We start from the raw sequence: 20,220 nt of genomic DNA, 5'->3' as shown, positions 1-20,220 counted from the left end.
CCACAATGCCAACTTTATTGTCATTACAAGCTTCACAGCCAGTATGTTGCCAATTCATCTCTGTTAAGCACAGATAAATCTTGTAGCATGCACAGAGAACATCTGTCACATGTCTGGATGCCTCACACTGGCTAAAAACAGATGATGTGGAAAGAGTGGATAGGGTAACTAAAATTAGAATTTAAGATAAGATCCAGCTCAAACACTAGAAACTGGATGGTATGCAGAGGATTTGGGATGTATATTCTCATTAGGAAACTGCTCCACTTTCTGTCTGGACATGGTTCTCATTCACAGCATTTACATTGAATTCAGTGATGACAAAGAGGTCAGTCTAATTATGAAGAGTTTGCAAGCTCAGTACATATAACAGTTAAATATCTGAAGTAACAATAGTATAGACCTTAACATCGTCCAGACCATTCTATAGATAGATTAGCTTGCAACACAGTTATGTGGCAGCATGTTCGTAGCTCTAAAGGCATCTGTAATTAAAATATTTCCTTGTGCAGTGTGGTGGACTAAGGTCAGTCACAAGTCTGGGGTATTGTGTCTGACCATGGAAGTGTCAGTGCCTCTGAAATAAAATGTAAAAGTAACCCATTCAGTGACATATGGTGATGTAATGTAGCATATGTGCATGCACAGATATGTCATCTTTTGCTACAAGTGCCATCCTTCTCTTCCAGCCCTTTCCCAGTGTACCCATTTAACTACTGCTGCTATTAAAATCTGTTGCTGTTATGATTCAGTCATTCAAAGCACTGTTGTTTATGACTGTGTAGCTTTTGTTAGTCATCAACAGCACCATCATCATTGTGACCATGGGTACTGATATACAACCACCATGGGACGACATTGATGTTTATGGTAGTGGACTTACATTTGGGAGGTCTTGGTTCAAATCAATCTCGTCATCCTGATTTAGGTGTTCCCTGAGGTCCCTAAATCACTTAAGGCAAATGCTGCAATGATTTGTGTGAAAGAGCACAGCCGATTTCCTTCCCCATTCTTCCTTAGGCTGAGCTTATGCTTCATCTTTAATGACCTTGTTGTCAACGACGTGTTAAACACTAATCTGTCTACCTTCCTTTCTTCTTTGGCACTTAAATGTTGATGCAAAAACAGATTAGCAGTTAATAATAAATATCTATTAATTATTAATGTAAATTTCATGATAGATGTAATTCTCAGTTTATAACCCATATGAGAAATAATAAGGATTAGACAGATGATGTAGGTGTTTGTAAAAAACAATAGTAGGCTCCATTTTGCTAGTCAGTAACTGTGTGTTCTTTGAGGTCTCTAATTACACCAGAAGATTACTTGTTTGATTTTTATTACTTAATTTTTTCATTGGGTTTTATTTCATTTTGCACTATTTTTAATAATTTATCAATACATTACCTTATCAGTAACAATAACTTCTTGCTGTTGTCCTTCTAAGTATATTTATTACTAAAACCCTGTTATTAAGTCCACGCACTATCAAAATCTGATACACTATAGGAAACTAGATGGTGAGTTGAAACAATATGAAGTCATGAAATATGACTTAAGTTACTGCTTTTAGTTTTATTAACGTAATATTTTTATACTTTCTGCTCAGCAGCTTCAAACAAATGTTGTACATTGTTGCAAAGTGAGGAAGATGACAAAACCCAGTCTGATATCATAGAGCAGAACATTGCTGTATATAGCTGCACTTATCATTTCAGTTTGTAAAACCTTGACAGGTTGAAACAGATTGCTTGATAACTACTACTACTAATTTATGATATCTCACTTTGGCTATTATGAATTTGTGTGTTTAAAATTCCAGATGGTACCAATGTTCTTACCTATTATGCGAGGTACTCTCAACTTACCAGCAGCTAGAGATCCAGAGGTACTTGAGCGACTGGATCCCTCTGGCCCATTAGCATTATGTCAGCGTTATCAGCATCATCTGACACTATGTAGTGAACTTGTCTCCTCAGAACAGGCTGCAATAAATCTACGCATGCGAGAGGTAAGACAGTTAATTTTGTCAGCTCTTGAAGAGGTATTCGTTTGAACACGTATGTCTATTGTAAAAATTGTCTGAGTGAGACAAAACTGTGGCAGAATACTAGATTATCTGGTAGGAAACAAGCCTGGTTCCCAACCCAAACTGAGTTAGATTTTTCACATTCCTAAATCATGTCTGAGTGAGACAGCACTGTGGCAAAATGCTAGCATTATCTGATAGGAATCAGACCTGGTTCCCAGTCCAAATAGAGTTAGATTTGTCACATTCCTACATCATTCCCAGCAATGTTCCATTTGTGACACATTGCTGTTATGCTTATAGCCATCAAAGCTTATGGTCTAGATAGAAAAGCTTATGGTCATCTTAACTCCAGCTAACCTTCCCAAATTCTTAATTTTCCCCTCTGGAGGGTGTGTAGATCCAGAAAAGTTGCCAAATAATGATGTCGTTGCCAATTGCCAGACCACTTCTGGATCTATTTGTTTGGGCAGAAGAGTGCATTGAGTGGATATTAGACCAGTTGCTCCACTGACTTCTTTACTTGGTGTAATTGTTTAAAACCTTTGACTTATCAAATTTTCTTGATCATATAACTATGAGGATCATGCCATAAGTTTTTAGCAGTATCAAATGGGAAACTCTTGGAATGAAAAGAATGGTCATTGGAAGTCCAGATATTGCACTGACAATGACTTGGGATGTTGTGCTGGCAATAACAGGAAGCTTGAGAAGTGTCGATTTTTTTAAAAAAAAAAAAAAAAAAAAAAAAAAAAAAAACACCTACTTTCTGTGATAGATAAATCTAAAACAACCCCCCATAGAAAAAAATCTTTGCAAACCAAACTCATATCTGCTCTTTCAAACAGTTAGTCATATCATTTTTGTAGAAACTCAGAACGTATTATGGATGTTGAATAGTAGCCAGTGTACTCAGAGCCATTTGTGGTAAAATCTGCATTATTCACTGCAAAACTAACAAGAGATCACAGTGGGAATGAATTGCCAAACAACGCAATGGATGGGAGATTGTGACCATGCCAAAACACTGAAGTTGATTTCAATTGTCAGAAATGTTTTGGCCATTTTTTCTGGGATGTAAAGTAGATTATTTTTATCTAATACTTCGCAAATACTTTGCAAGTGTTCTACACCAAAATGATGGAAAAAGTTATAGAAGAGGTTTGGAAAGCAAAAGGAGGAAAATCATCTTTTATCAGGAAAATACACATGAGCTCAAAGAATCTTTGGAAATGAGAATATTGAGGGATCTAAAGTATGAATGTACCAACTAACATATTCCAGCATCTAAGAAATTTGTGTATGAAAATAATATTGAATCCATTGAAAAAGGTAATGGAAGATGTATTTCAAGGACCTTCTAAAATTACATCAAGTTGGAATCCAAATATTGGATAAAATGTATTGATCCAAGTATGTTGAAGTAAATGTATTTGATGATGATGAGGAGCAGGAAAGGAAGAAGCAAAATCCTAATGTTAGATTACTTGGAGGAAATGGGGAAATGTTGAGTGCTGGAAGAAGTACTTGACATGCGGAAATGGTAGCCCTAGGACATGCCACAACAACTGCAACAGATTACAAGCAGTCATAGAAGCCATAGAAATTGAGGCAGTGTAAAATTGGCACAGAAGAAATGAGATTATGTTTAACAAACAAAAATTGTACAACTCAAATAAACTTAAGTAGATGTAAAATGTGACTCTTCTGTGAAAGACATGATTTTGTGACTGGACAGCTAATTGATGTTATCCATTAAACAAGGACACAGTAAATACTTATCTATGATAAAGAAAATAAATGTAAGTATGAATCAATGGGAAGTCCAGTATAAAATGTAAATAAGTATATGATTACTACTCAAGGAATAGATTTGAGTAACAGACAATGACTAACTGAAATTCCAGATTAAATCCTTTTTCAGAGAACTAACACACACACACACACACACACACACACACACACACACACACACACACACACTCTATGAGGGAGCAGCACCCTTACCCAGGGTGGGCAATGGAGACATGGAAAAGGGGGAGGCAGGATGGGAAGAGAGATTACAAGAGATCGTGGTGGTGTGGAATTTGTCACTATAGGCAGAGGTGTCCCTGCCGTTTATACTAAGAGGCAGGAAACAGATTAGGAGTTTTGCCAGAAGAAATCCTTTTGGAATTGTAAAGGAGGGAAGAAGATGGATCCAGAGTAAGAGAGAGGAATGAGGAAAGGAATATGCCTGTGAACTTGGGTGGAGGAGAAAAGTGACATGAAGATTGAAGCTGAAATGCTGAGAATCATGCTCCACAACTCAGTAATCTACTTTGGCTGTGGCCAATTGACCAAATGAATAGATGGTTTGTTGTTGCTTCCACATGGAATGCTGTTAAGTAGTTGCAGCAAAATTGGTATATGATACACACAATACTCCCTTGCATTCTACTGACTAGCCACCACACAATACCACTTGGGACTGGAAAAACTGAACCACATTATCCACTATGGCTTTGACTATAATAAATGAGTAATATTATACCCACAGTCATTCGATCCTCCCATACTGTGGTTGTCCCCTGAGCCAATATAAAACCCTATTCTGTCCGTATACTACTATTCCTCTAACACCCATACCCATGACTCATATCCAACACAGGTGCATATCCATAAATTGAGGCATAACATTCTATGGCAGCTGGCTACTGGCTTCCCTAGGGCTTACTAGAGGACCACATCTGAGTGGCTAAGTCAAGTGAGTGGCACTCACTTCCCATTTCACTATCCACATGATCGGTCTCACTTGGTTTCAATTGCACCAGCATCATCGAGTGTGACCGAACTTGTGTGTGACCCCAAGTGGTTAGGAGAACATGGTGGTTAATTTTGTCACAATGCAGCAAAAATACTATGGTGGAGCACAGAACCTGCACACTCCACATCTTCAAGGCCCATGCGGATCCTTGTGGCCATGCAAGCCACTAATATAGCTTTGAAATTAGGCAAGGTAGTGTCGGTCAAGCTGGCTGAAGTTTGTTCACCCTCTCTCTCGCACATCACTGCAGCGTGAACACCATGCAGATTGAGTGTGAACAGCAAGCAGATTGGATATAGGCTTGCAGTGCTCTAGGGCTTACTTGTGAATGCACCCATATTGCCTGCCAACTTTTCTGCAACCACTGCACTACATGGATGTGACCATTAACCAATTATTCACATGGCAGTTGTGGTGCATGCTGTTCAGCATTATGTGGTTTACTTCAACAACTTCACAGCTCACAGAATTTTGAGCCCTCTCTCACCATGCAACCCTAATGTCAGTATCACCGTTATATTGAATTAAACTGGTAGTAATACTCCCTTCAAAATGTTGTTTGTTCCTACAGTACCTGTGGTGTCAGGCTCCAGTAATGCCTGTTCCCTACACTTCATCTATTCCCACTCCGTTCTACCCTTTTTCTCCACTCTCAAACTCCCCCCAGGTATTTTTGAATTCCGTCCTACCTCACGACTGATATCTTCACTTCCTCATGAATCTTCTATCTTCCCGCCTTCTTCTTTTTCAACATTTCTCATAGTAGCCTCCTACCCTGCACCTGTGTAGGTGGCACGCCACCACCCTTCCACTTGTAGTGCATAATACACCTGCACAACCTTTGTTAAGCCCTTCTTCTGCTATTTCTCCCTTTCTCTAACCATTCCAAACTTCTTCCATGTTTCCACCACCCACTTCATCCAAGATTTCCGCCCACCCCAGTCCAACTGGTACCATGAGAGAATGGTGTCTGTTTTACTACGTGTTGATCTACTGCTGAGCACCTCTTCTATTCAGTAAGTTATGATGTATCCTCATATAAAAATTTATGTTAACAGACATATTTGAAATGTCATATAGTAACAATTATGATCATCAAAAGAAGCTACTAACAAGAAAACTGTTGTTGCTAGACATTACATTTACCACTGAAGGTTTTTTCATTAGCAGAGTTACATTTTTTATACACATCAATCCCAACAACTCGAACCCTGACATCTTGGGTTGTCGGGTGTTCTGCCGGATATCAGCGTCGTACTTGCACGATATTTTGGTCACGTAGCTCGAGACCTTCATCAGGTGCAACCTGAGACTGCTCCTCGAGTGGACCTGGTCCAGTATTTATGCCTATGGACTTCCCCCTCCACCAACGGCTGCAGTCGCTTCCTCTGTGGTCCGCGCCCATTCCCTGTGACCTGCTGGAGCGTTGCTGCTCCGTTTTCCGTCCGCTGCGGTTCTAGGTGTTCCCTCTGCGGTCCGCGCCCACCAAACCCGCTCCTGGGGGTTTCATCTACGGTCTGGGGTACCAGGCGTTCCCCCTGCGGTCCGCGCCCGCTCACCACGACCTGTTGGAGCGTTGCCGCTCCGTTTTTCATCTGCTGCGGCTCTGGATGTTCCCTCTGCGGTCCGCGCCCACCAGTCCCACTTCTGGGTGTTCCATCTTCGGTCTGGTGCTCCTGGCAGTCCGTCAGGGGCTCGTTTACCATCTCCATGTCTCTGGTTCTTCTGTTTGTGTAGTGTTGCAGCTGGCCCCGTTGCTCCTTTAACAATTCCAGAGCCGGATCCCAGGCTCTGCTTAGCTGGTACCCTGTGTCACGATTCATAAGATCGTCAGCCATTTTAATCTCAATCGATTCTCTTATGACACTGTCCCAAAATCTGGGTGTTTGTGCTAGAATCTTGGTGTCCTCATACTTCATGGCATGATCTAGCTCTAGACAGTGTTCAGCAATGGCTGACTTAGTCACCTGTCTTAATCTAGTGTGCCTCTGATGTTCTTTGCACCTGATCTCCACAGTTCTTGTCGTCTGGCCAATGTAGGACATGCCACATTGACAAGGTATACTGTAAATCCCTGGTTTTTGTAACCCCAGGTCGTCTTTGACACTCCCCAGCAGTCCCCCGATCTTGTTGGATGGACAGAAAACACACTTGATATTGTGTTTACGCAGGATCCTACTGATTCTGGCAGAAATAGAGCCAGCATAGGGCAGATATGCCACCTTCCTTGCTTCATCTTGGTCTTCTTGAGGAACCTGTGGTATAGTGGCTGGTCGGAGTGCCCTCTCAATCTGTCTGTCCATGTATCCATTCTTGGAGAAAACTGTTTTGAGACGTTCTATCTCTATGGGTAGATTCTCTTGGTCTGATAGGGCACGTGCTCTGTGGACCAAAGTCTTCAGAACCCCATTCTTCTGTGCAGGGTGGTGACAACTGCTGGCCTGCAGATATAAATCAGTGTGTGTAGGTTTTCGGTACACACTGTGGCCAATTGATCCATCTGCTTTCCTCTGGACTAGTACATCCAGAAATGACAGCTGGCCATTCTTCTCCAGTTCCATGGTGAACTTGATATTAGGGTGGCATGAGTTAAGATGTTCAAGAAACTCATTGAGCCTGTCCATCCCATGATGCCAGATCACGAAGGTGTCATCCACATACCTAAAGAAGCATGTGGGTTTAAATGTGGCTGTCTCCAATGCCCTCTCCTCAAAACTCTCCATAAACATGTTGGCAACCACAGGGGACAGTGGGCTGCCCATAGTTTGCTCGTAATATTGGTTTCTGTACAGGAAATACATGGATGTCAGTGTATGACTGAACAGGTCCAACAGAGCACCATCAAATTTCTCTGCAATCAGTTCTAGTGAGTCCTTCAGTGGGACCCTGGTGAACATCGATACCACATCAAAACTAACCATGATGTCCGAATCTGTGATGTGCAGTTGCTTGAGGCGTTGCAGGAAATCTTCTGAGTTGCGGATGTGGTGAATACATTTCCCCACATATGGAGCCAGGAGACCTTTCAGGTACTTGGCTGTTGTGTACGTAGGTGCCCCAATATTACTGACAATAGGACGTAGGGGCACACCCTCCTTGTGTATTTTAGGCAGACCATACAGTCTGGGTGGCACTGGCGCTTTTTCCCGTAGTTGTCTGATGATCTTATCGGGCATCCCTGTTTCCTTCAAGAGAGCACTAGTCTTCTTGGCCACCTTGTCTGTGGGGTCACACTCCAGAATTCTGTATGCAGGGTCCTCCAGAAGTTGGCGTACTTTCTCATCATAATCCACTCGCTGCAAGATGACAGTGGAGTTCCCTTTGTCTGCTGGCAGTACCACAATACTGTTGTCTTCCCGTAGTTTCTTGAGTGCAAGCCTCTCCTCGGTTGTGATGTTCGATTTCGGCGGCCTGGCCTTGGTGAGGGCCCTGCAGGTCTCTCGGCGGACTTCCTCTGCCACATTAGGTGGAAGTGTGGCTGCAACTTGCTCTACTGCACTGACGAAACCTGAAATGGGTACGTTTCTAGGGGTCGTAGCAAAGTTGAGACCCCTGCTGAGTACCTTTAAGGTTGTATCATCAAACTGTATGCCACTCAGATTCGTCACCGTGCGTGTCTCTTCCATCTGCTGTGCTTTCTTGCTCATGCGGTCAAACTTTGCAGATTGGCAAGATGAGGCATTCCTTCTAGCACACTCAGCTAAAGACCAGGAGGCATGGTCTACCCAATCCCAATCTTCTCTTGTTAAGGAAGCTGCCATGTACAGATGAATGTGTAACAGCTCCCTGGCCACAACATCTAACCTGTGGCGCATATCTCGAATCCTCTCTCTCACCAGTGCCATGCTAGCTCTGCGTTTTATCTTGTTCGCCGCTCTGGAGTTGATGTGATGTTTAATTCTGGCAAATACTGGTACCACTTCTCCATCTCGACACCTCAGCAAAAAACTGAGAGAACTCAGCATCTTCCCTTTCTTCTGCCGTAGCTTGTCCAGCTTCTTGATATTCTGATACATCTCCTCCCCGTAGAGACTTTTGATGTAACTCTTCAGGCTATCCCGGCGATCTAATGACATCTTGGGTTGTCGGGTGTTCTGCCGGATATCAGCGTCGTACTTGCACGATATTTCGGTCACGTAGCTCGAGACCTTCATCAGGTGCGACCTGAGACTGCTCCTCGAGTGGACCTGGTCCAGTATTTATGCCTATGGACTTCCCCCTCCACCAACGGCTGCAGGCGCTTCCTCTGTGGTCCGCGCCCATTCCCTGTGACCTGCTGGAGCGTTGCTGCTCCGTTTTCCGTCCGCTGCGGTTCTAGGTGTTCCCTCTGCGGTCCGCGCCCACCAAACCCGCTCCTGGGGGTTTCATCTACGGTCTGGGGTACCAGGCGTTCCCCCTGCGGTCCGCGCCCGCTCACCACGACCTGTTGGAGCGTTGCCGCTCCGTTTTTCATCTGCTGTGGCTCTGGATGTTCCCTCTGCGGTCCGCGCCCACCAGTCCCACTTCTGGGTGTTCCATCTTCGGTCTGGTGCTCCTGGCAGTCCGTCAGGGGCTCGTTTACCATCTCCATGTCTCTGGTTCTTCTGTTTGTGTAGTGTTGCAGCTGGCCCCGTTGCTCCTTTAACAATTCCAGAGCCGGATCCCAGGCTCTGCTTAGCTGGTACCCTGTGTCACGATTCATAAGATCGTCAGCCATTTTAATCTCAATCGATTCTCTTATGACACTGTCCCAAAATCTGGGTGTTTGTGCTAGAATCTTGGTGTCCTCATACTTCATGGCATGTTCTAGCTCTAGACAGTGTTCAGCAATGGCTGACTTAGTCACCTGTCTTAATCTAGTGTGCCTCTGATGTTCTTTGCACCTGATCTCCACAGTTCTTGTCGTCTGGCCAATGTAGGACATGCCACATTGACAAGGTATACTGTAAATCCCTGGTTTTAGTAACCCCAGGTCGTCTTTGACACTCCCCAGCAGTCCCCCGATCTTGTTGGATGGACAGAAAACACACTTGATATTGTGTTTACGCAGGATCCTACTGATTCTGGCAGAAATAGAGCCAGCATAGGGCAGATATGTCACCTTCCTTGCTTCATCTTGGTAATTCATGGAGATGGTAAACGAGCCCCTGACGGACTGCCAGGAGCACCAGACCGAAGATGGAACACCCAGAAGTGGGACTGGTGGGCGCGGACCGCAGAGGGAACATCCAGAGCCGCAGCAGATGAAAAACGGAGCGGCAACGCTCCAACAGGTCGTGGTGAGTGGGCGCGGACCGCAGGGGGAACGCCTGGTACCCCAGACCATAGATGAAACCCCCAGGAGCGGGTTTGGTGGGCGCGGACCGCAGAGGGAACACCTAGAACCGCAGCGGACGGAAAACGGAGCAGCAACGCTCCAGCAGGTCACAGGGAATGGGCGCGGACCACAGAGGAAGCGCCTGCAGCCGTTGGTGGAGGGGGAAGTCCATAGGCATAAATACTGGACCAGGTCCACTCGAGGAGAAGTCTCAGGTCGCACCTGATGAAGGTCTCGAGCTACGTGACCGAAATATCGTGCAAGTACGACGCTGATATCCGGCAGAACACCCGACAACCCAAGATGTCATTAGATCGCCGGGAAAGCCTGAAGAGTTACAACTCGAACCCTCATTGTGCTTTCATATGTGTAATCATCCACAGCAGCACAAGCACAACACTGCACCTCATAAGGATTCATTAGATCCATTTATACAATATAGTCACCCTTTTGACACATTATTCTCAGGCTATAGGCAGAAGATGACAACTCTGTATGTATTGCTCAAACCATTCAAGTTGAGCAAGACTATTTTTCTTTCAAAACCACAAAGTATGATCAACATACCTTGCTGTTTCATAAGAATCATGCTGACCATGATGCTGATTACACATATTCAGGAGAGCAAACGAACACAGTTGAAAGTAAACTGCTTAAAACATTTAGCAATACCTGCATATCAGGAAAGTTGTGGGCTGGATTCAAGGAATGAAATAGTAAAGCTTATGAAACTAAAATCTGACTTCACTGTGAAATAAAAACAAAACAATAACCAAAACAAAGATAGTCTGTTCAAAGTGCACATACATGAAATCAGTTTCTGCTGCTGGGAAACACTGTATTGTGTTGCTCCACCTAATGCATTGTAGTATGAAGGTTCTCATGAGTTGGGAAAGATGTGCTTGTCTTGAAAGAAGAATCTCACACCGAAGTGTTTACTGTAGATGTGGACAACAGATTAAAGAATCATCTCACCGTGCCACACAGCCCTCACATTATTCTCAGCAGTATGAGGGACATCTGACACCCATCCACAGTACAGGCCCAAATTATGACTGATCCACCTCCTTGCTGAACCCCTGGGATTGCACCCCTGAGACATACATTGGTACGAGGTTGTCTCCCCCCTCTTCTGTGATGATCGTCAGTTGTCAGTCTAATCCTGCTGTCAGTCAAATCCTGCACTTGTTAGTGAAGAGGACCCAATGCCATTGATGCACATTTTATCCGAAGTGTTTCCTTACCTACTTTCTTCATGCACCGTGATTCTAGGTGTTTTGTACTGTTGTTCATAATGGACACCATGAGAGCAAAGTCTAAACTTGACATTTTAAGGCATGTTGGCAGACTGAACTATGAGCAAGTTGTTCTATTCATGATTGAGTACACAGTACACTCTAGTGAACTAAACTGAAAATGCAGGTTTACTTTTACCTTCGTTGCACTGGTAGCTTTATGTGGTGATCGCTTGTGGCCAAAAGAGTATTGAGAATGAGATTTGTATGATAATAATAATAATTCCTAAAAAAGCCATAAATAATGCAAGTCATGAGAATACTGCAAAACTTTAAAGGTTTTTTCTGAGGCTGTGAAAAAGTGCAATGAGAATATGAAACTAGCTGAAATATGGTGGTGTAGTACAGGGAAAGTGCTTTCCAAGTGATGGATGTACAGTTGATGCAGTCTGATGATGGTCAGAAAATTGAGATAAAAGAACCAGATGGACAGGTTTGTGAAACTGCTTTACTCTAATCTGTTTTGAGCCTGTTCAACCAGTATTTGTGCAAACCATTGAGTGCTAGTGTGTGTTACTACAGCAGAGACGAGAATCGATGTTAAGACAGTCATCCACATGCATCTGCACTTCCTTGAAATGTGTGCATTATGATTGTCCCACCATCTCATATTTGACCATAAGTGGACATACAAGCATGCCTTTTGAATCAATTTCCAGTCATAGGGTTTTCTTCACAGGAGCTAATTCTCATATGAAATTCAAATGTGAATCTGTTTCTTTTTTCTAGAATGGTAAACAATGCAGCACAAATTCTTATGCCCACTGAGAAAATCAAATTACAGCCATTTGCTTGACAACTATCTTCTAAAACATAAAACTTCTTGAAATTCTTTCTCCTGAGAAGTACAAATATGTGCAGTTAATACACTCCTGGAAATGGAAAAAAGAACACATTGACACCGGTGTGTCAGACCCACCATACTTGCTCCGGACACTGCGAGAGGGCTGTACAAGCAATGATCACACGCACGGCACAGCGGACACACCAGGAACCGCGGTGTTGGCCGTCGAATGGCGCTAGCTGCGCAGCATTTGTGCACCGCCGCCGTCAGTGTCAGCCAGTTTGCCGTGGCATACGGAGCTCCATCGCAATCTTTAACACTGGTAGCATGCCGCGACAGCGTGGACGTGAACCGTATGTGCAGTTGACGGACTTTGAGCGAGGGCGTATAGTGGGCATGCGGGAGGCCGGGTGGACGTACCGCCGAATTGCTCAACACGTGGGGCGTGAGGTCTCCACAGTACATCGATGTTGTCGCCAGTGGTCGGCGGAAGGTGCACATGCCCGTCGACCTGGGACCGGACCGCAGCGACGCACGGATGCACGCCAAGACCGTAGGATCCTACGCAGTGCCGTAGGGGACCGCACCGCCACTTCCCAGCAAATTAGGGACACTGTTGCTCCTGGGGTATCGGCGAGGACCATTCGCAACCGTCTCCATGAAGCTGGGCTACGGTCCCGCACACCGTTAGGCCGTCTTCCGCTCATGCCCCAACATCGTGCAGCCCGCCTCCAGTGGTGTCGCGACAGGCGTGAATGGAGGGACGAATGGAGACGTGTCGTCTTCAGCGATGAGAGTCGCTTCTGCCTTGGTGCCAATGATGGTCGTATGCGTGTTTGGCGCCGTGCAGGTGAGCGCCAGAATCAGGACTGCATACGACCAAGGCACACAGGGCCAACACCCGGCATCATGGTGTGGGGAGCGATCTCCTACACTGGCCGTACACCACTGGTGATCGTCGAGGGGACACTGAATAGTGCACGGCACATCCAAACCGTCATCGAACCCATCGTTCTACCATTCCTAGACCGACAAGGGAACTTGCTGTTCCAACAGGACAATGCACGTCCGCATGTATCCCGTGCCACCCAACGTGCTCTAGAAGGTGTAAGTCAACTACCCTGGCCAGCAAGATCTCCGGATCTGTCCCCCATTGAGCATGTTTGGGACTGGATGAAGCGTCGTCTCACGTGGTCTGCACGTCCAGCACGAACGCTGGTCCAACTGAGGCGCCAGGTGGAAATGGCATGGCAAGCCGTTCCACAGGACTACATCCAGCATCTCTACGATCGTCTCCATGGGAGAATAGCAGCCTGCATTGCTGCGAAAGGTGGATATACACTGTACTAGTGCCGACATTGTGCATGCTCTGTTGTCTGTGTCTATGTGCCTGTGGTTCTGTCAGTGTGATCATGTGATGTATCTGACCCCAGGAATGTGTCAATAAAGTTTCCCCTTCCTGGGACAATGAATTCACGGTCACGGTGTTCTTATTTCAATTTCCAGGAGTGTATTCCATATTGTTTAATTGTGATAGACAAATAAGCATGAACTGTTGTTTCTAAACATGACTGCTCTCCCCAACAATGGCAATTCTCACACGTCGCACGACTACCACCACTAGCAGCATCATGTTCAGAGCTGTTGCATGCACGCGCTCACACACACACACACACACACACACACACACACACACACACACACACACTCTTTTGTTAGATCACACTACCTGTAAATATCACTTGCATGACCTTAAAAATCACTTGGGAGGGAAGAAATTTTGAATGTGGAGCACTATAAAGCAGTGTCCTGCAGTAGTCGTGACACCAGCTCAGTATTTTCTGTGTCAGTGAAATCATGGCACCTATACGTTGTTGGAAGAGAGGGGTGAGCACTTTGAAAGACTGACAAATTTTGGTGAGTGTAGGCTACTTGTTTCCAACTTGTAGACAAAAGCTGCAACAAACCTTGAAAATACCTTGTAATTTAGTCTTATATGAGAGGATAATTTCAGTATATTTGTTCTGAAGCCCCAGTGGGGTTTAATTATGAGGTCATGTAACCTGTTACCTTGAGGATGGAGAGGTGAAATATAGACAGGCAGTCAAAACAGAATGGAGATTTTCGCTTTATTATCATAATTTCATTCTTCTCTAGTGCTGATAAACAGTGTGTACGTAAACTAAGGCTTTACATCAATCAGAAGGGTGGCAGAATATGATTTTGGGGGCTATAGGGAAGCTATTATGAGTTCAGACACTTGAGAATGGTAATCAGAAGCATTGTTGGGGAAATAGTTGTGAGTCTCCTTATTAGTATTTGGCGATAGGACTGCTTCGGTAATGCAGTGGGCAGGGAAATGGAAAAAGAGAGGTGAGATTAAGTTATTGTGTATGCGTGTGTGTGTGTGTGTGTGTGGGGGGGGGGGGGGGGGATCTATACACGTGTGCTTACAAAAGTTGTTTAAGGACATCTGCTACCCACACATATGATTATGTGTGTCTGTATTTATTCTTGTTACACTTGTGTTGTGTTGTAGGAATCATTTAATCAAGATCCCAGTTTCATAGATAGTTGGTAAAAGTAGTTAATTAAATTTCAAAGATTTTATTGCTGATACATCCAGAATATAACTAACTTATCATAGTTCCTACTACAGTCATTTGTTGATCCTGGATCCGAGAAAATGGCTGTTGGAATTGCCCGTTATATAACGTCGGTCTCAGCAATTGCGTCAAGTAATACTTTAAACTGCTAATGTCTATGAACATAACCGTATGAGGAAAGCAAGGTTAGGACATCTACTTGAATAAATCACTTGCTTACATCTGATTCAGATTATGTGGTAGATTACTTCTTTTCAAATATATATCATTCCATAGTGCATTATCAAAACAGTGTTCATGGTGAACCTGATGAGAACAACAGTTGAGATCCACAATGTTAATGTTACTTCACTCTTGGTTGCAAGCGGTCAGCTCTATATCGCTCTTTATTTACAACAGTGCTTTTCTTCACTAAGTAGTAAGACTATTTTTATAGTGTTGCACCCTTGTTAACTTCAGTCTTCTTTTGCATCAGACTAGTGCTAAATATACAGTTAGTTAGTTATCATGTACGGGTCCAATAGGACAATGCAAGGTACACTCAGTCAAGTTGTTTTTGATGATTAGTCTTCCTTTGCATCCAAATTCGTTTCATCCTTTCAGTATGAATTCTCTTTCTTTCATCAGTCGTTGGTGTTCCAGTCCGTTTTCTAATTCCCCCCTGACCAACTTTCCAATCAAATATCTTTTGTTTGAATGTTTTTTTTTATCTGTAACATCTGCCAGAGTTACACCAGCTACTTTAAGATCCCCCTTAATCTCAGTGATCCATTTAATTGGCTCAGCTTTGGCCGTACTTCGTTTTTGTAGAGTTTTCCAATTTGTTTTGTCAACCTAGTGGATACCATTCTTTTAATGTACCCTTAAAATTTAAGTCTTCGTTTTCTCATATCATCATGTATGTGTGTGTATTTCCTTATTACTTCTCAGCCTATACATTTCTCTTTCATTAATTTTGGGGCCTAATATTTTCCTAATAATCTTTCTTTCTTCTGAATTCCATCAGTATCCCTCATTTTATTTAAAATTAAAGTTTCTGCTCCATAAAGACATCCAGGATCGATTACAGTAGTGTAATGGTTAAGTTTACAAAGTGATTTTTTATTATAAATATTTCCTGTTAATCTGAATGCAGTTGCCATTTTTTGACAGCAGACTTTGTTTGCAGCTTTTTCCAGACCATTTTCTTGTATGATTTTCCCCCCAAGTATTTAATTCAGAAACCCTTTTTATTTTTCCATATTTCATGTTCATAAACTTTGGTGCTTGTTTGTTGCCTGTCATATATTCTGTTTTTTCGAATGATATTTTTAGTTCTACTTTTTCCACAACTTCTTTAAGAATTGCAATTTGTTTTTGAGCTGTGGTAATATCCCTAGTTGAAATTGCCAGATCATCTGCAAAGGCGAGGCAATCTACTCTAATATTACTTCTACCTAACTTGATTGATTGGTCTATATTTTGACTCGACCTTTGCTCTTGCCAGTCTGTAAAGACCTTTTCCAAAACACAGTTAAAAGGTAATGGGGAGAGTCCATCTCCCTGTCTAACACCAGTCTTTAAGTCCAGTGGTTCAGAAATTTTCTCCATGAATTTAACTTTAGAGCTAGTGTCAGTTAACTTTTCCTTTACAGCATTAGACTTTTATTATCTAGTCCTTGTTCCTTTAAAATTTGGAAAAGAGATTCACAGTCAACTGAGTCGTAGGCCTTTTTAAAATCCACAAATGTACGTACAATATTGTTACTAGTAATAATTTGGCACATAAGAATAGTTTTAAATTAAAAATTTGTTCCGGACAGGATCTGTTTGGTCTAAAGCCTGCTTGGTATTTACTGGTTTTAGATTATAACTGTTTTTGGACCTGATCAAGTAAACATTGAAAATTACTGTGTTCATGAGTGTTTAATTGTCCTCTACCCAATGCAACATTTCCATACAGAAATCCCTACAAGCAACCTTATCTCCATCATTGATGTGCTGTGCCTTTGTGAATCTGTATGGTTTCAAATGCAAATGTCTACACAGTACTTACCAAACAGTCACTTATGGAATGCCAGTCTCGGAATACACAAGTCACATTGATCTTTGTGGACTCCAAGCAAAGCTGTCCTTAACCTGTTGGACATATTAACACAAGGGCGACCGATTCATAATGTTGCAGTGAATAACCTGCCTCAGCAAAGTTCTTGTGCCTAGAGTAAATTGTTGGCCTGCTTGGTGCTTCTTTACCGAATTCAGTGTGGAATTCACACTGAACACTTGTTGCAGCATTCATTTTCTGAAACTAAAAGACAGTGAGCACACTCTGCATCACTGAAAGTAACCATTTTAACTGTGCACTTGGTGGCGCTCCTGGTGTGGAATGAGGTACTTATGCACTATGTGAATCAAACTTGAATTTCTTTGCTAAAAAATGACACACCTACTGATTCTGTAAGTTACTCAATAAATTTCCATATCATTCCGAAGTTTTAAAGTTCTTTTTGACGCACCCTGTATATACCAAATAAATTAATAAGAAACCGTGCTGTACCCCCATGGCACACAAACAGGTCAGAACACTGTTGGGAGAAGTAATGGAAAAAGCAAACCAAATTTAAAAGAATGCAAAATCCCCAAGACTGGCAGAGTTTTACAGGAGTTTGAAATTTAACGTGAATTTCAATTGAGGTGCTTTTAACACATTCCATAGCACAACTGTCTTGAAATCATTTTTATCCCTGATTTCATAATTGGAAATTTAGTGGTTTACAGCTGTTACAAATTCAAGTTGATTTAGAAGTAATCAGTCTTCCAATAGTGACAACAAAATAAAAACTTAGTCCCAATTTAAAAGATCAGTTAACCTCCAGGCTGATTCCTTTTTATCTTGTCATCCAGATTGATGCAGAGGTTTCAAGGCTACTGACCCTCATGACAGAGAGGCAGAAACGATGTGCTAAGTATGCAGAGAAACTGAGTAAGGTGCATGAACTGTCACACCAGTTGAACCGTTGTCACACACTTCTCAATCAAACACTGGAAAGCATGGAGACATTAAACAACTGGCTCCCTGTTGAAGATCGTCTTGAGCCTTTTGTATGGACAACTGGATAGCAGTAAGTGGGTGATTTTTGTGGTCATTAAAGTTTGTATGTATGTGTGTGTGAGAGACAGAGAGAGAGAGAGAGAGAGAGAGAGAGAGAGAATATATTTGCAATAATTGATACGATGTCTGTGTCCATTAAACATTGTTTTCTCTATGTCTGAATGTGTACAGTTGATTTAATGTATGATAATTTTGTTTCAGTGGCAGTACGCGTGAAGACACCCCTTGATCAGTTCAGAAATAAATTTCACTGGCATTACAGCACTTTCTCTTGAACTAGAATGAATTGTTTTCATGTTATCAAACTTTTATCTCATTATTGTAAATAACTGTATAATAGCACATTGACTCAATGTGCTTTTGAATCATTAAATACTTGTTATGACAAAGCCTTCCATTATAGTTGGGACTCTATCAGTAATTCCAAGTCATGTTTGTACATTCAATTCTTATTTGTCTTACTGTATTACTGTACCATTTCTTTAATGGTACAGTAATACAAAAGGAATGTTTCATGTCCACAGATATGTGTAAATTCATACAGGGGGATAACAATCAGGGCTACGGCTTTCCTTATAGTGTTTCCAAGAAGAACAGTTTCACAAAGTGCCTGCTATGCAACAAGGTATAAAGGTTCAAGATACTCATTTGCCCTTATGATGCGTTTTTAATACCCAAGTCAAACAATTCATTATGTAAGACCAGCAATTGTGATCTTGAATTTGGATTAAACAACACATAGATTTTATACTGTAAAAAGATAAAAAAAAAATAAAAATGTAAACATCTGTTTAGGCTTTTAGCACTCAGGATTTGTGGAATCAGAGTAAACTCAGCTTCCCGATTTTGACAAAACTTTTTTCTCCATTATGTAAAACAGTTTTTCCAGAAAGTAATAAGCATTTCAATATTATAAATTATTCTAAAAACAAAGATGATGTGACTTACCAAATGAAAGTGCTGGCAGGTCGACAGACACACAAACAAACACAAACATACACACAAAATTCAAGCTTTTGCAACAAACTGTTGCCTCATTAGGAAAGAGGGAAGGAGAGGGAAAGACGAAAGGATGTGGGTTTTAAGGGAGAGGGTAAGGAGTCATTCCAATCCCGGGAGCGGAAAGACTTACCTTAGGGGGAAAAAGGACGGGTATACACTCGCACACACACACATATCCATCCACACATATACAGACAGAAGCAGACATATGTGCCACTGTTCCGTTAGACCGCTCACAAGTGACTGTGTTTCCCTCGATTGTGCACACGCCGGTGACGTGGGATGGGCAAGTCTGTTTGCTTGGAGGTAAGGTAGGTATGTCAACAACGCGTGCTACAGCAACAATAGTAGATTCCATTACATAGCATCTTCACAGCAGTGTTGGCACTATTTAAGTTCCAACCTACGTATTTCCAATAAGCTACTAAATAACAGAAGTCATGTACATACATTGTTCTAGCTCATACAGTCAAAACATCCCATACAATAATTGTCTGTCATTATGATTTTGTTAACACATCAAGTAATACAAATTAATAGACAATTCAGGGCTAATCGTCTATCAAACATCACAGCAGACTGACTCTCTTTCTCTTTAGTTCATGGCATAGTTCATTGTCATGTTGCGCACTATTCCACAGAGTGCAGTGTTTGTCTGAGGCAGAGGCGCACAACATGGAGTAATTGTACTAGCAGGTACTGCAAAGCGTTACCAAACTGACAGCATTTCCACACAATAAATGTGCCCAAATTTACTAAATCAAGTAACAACAATTAATTGCATATTTGGTGGTCATTACTCATTGGTACTATAAACATTGTGCAACACATCACTTCGCTGAAGCGGTATGTTACTCCTCAGTAGCTAGTGGTTCAGAAGGAAGCAGAAAGTTTGCTGCCTAGAAATTCAGGAGGAAGGGTGGCATCCCCAACCAGCTGACCACAAGAATGAATGGCCAACACCAAACTGAGAACACCAAACTGAGGCCAAGAACAAAGTTGACCACCTAGTGGCACAACATTTAGCTGAGAACAACATGTTTGAGTTCGTGGCTGCCTTTCAACCCAGGGCATGTGGGTCCTTCCCTTCAGCACCAACTTTTCTGAACTACACAGATGAGAGTTACACTTATGAAACATTCTGTGCTCCCATAACCCTCCTGGCCTCAATCTCCGCCAACCCACTGTCCCCACACCATCCACCCATGTTTTCCCTTCCTTTGTCATGTCACCCCCTCCCAGTTCACATCTCCAAGTCAACCTCATCGTGTGCTGCATCTCACTGACTCCCATACCCTCATATCACCAAAA

The 20,220-nt window shown here is 42.6% G+C and overlaps 1 protein-coding gene across 1 annotated transcript in view; it reads left to right on the top strand.

Moving 5' to 3' along the window:
- Positions 1 to 18,296, top strand: part of LOC124789288 (BLOC-1-related complex subunit 5) — an 84,981-nt gene extending 66,685 nt beyond the window's left edge. Inside the window, exons 4-6 of the mRNA XM_047256600.1 lie at positions 1,823 to 2,011; positions 17,700 to 17,917; positions 18,109 to 18,296. Coding sequence (XP_047112556.1) covers positions 1,823 to 2,011; positions 17,700 to 17,915 — 405 coding nt within the window. The 3' untranslated portion in view covers positions 17,916 to 17,917; positions 18,109 to 18,296. The remainder of the gene's footprint in view (positions 1 to 1,822; positions 2,012 to 17,699; positions 17,918 to 18,108) is intronic.
- The last annotated feature ends 1,924 nt before the right edge of the window (positions 18,297 to 20,220 follow it).

The sequence above is a fragment of the Schistocerca piceifrons genome, chromosome 3 (genome assembly GCF_021461385.2).
Source record: "Schistocerca piceifrons isolate TAMUIC-IGC-003096 chromosome 3, iqSchPice1.1, whole genome shotgun sequence".
NCBI lineage: Eukaryota > Metazoa > Arthropoda > Insecta > Orthoptera > Acrididae > Schistocerca > Schistocerca piceifrons.
This window is presented reverse-complemented; position numbering and strand designations above follow the sequence as displayed.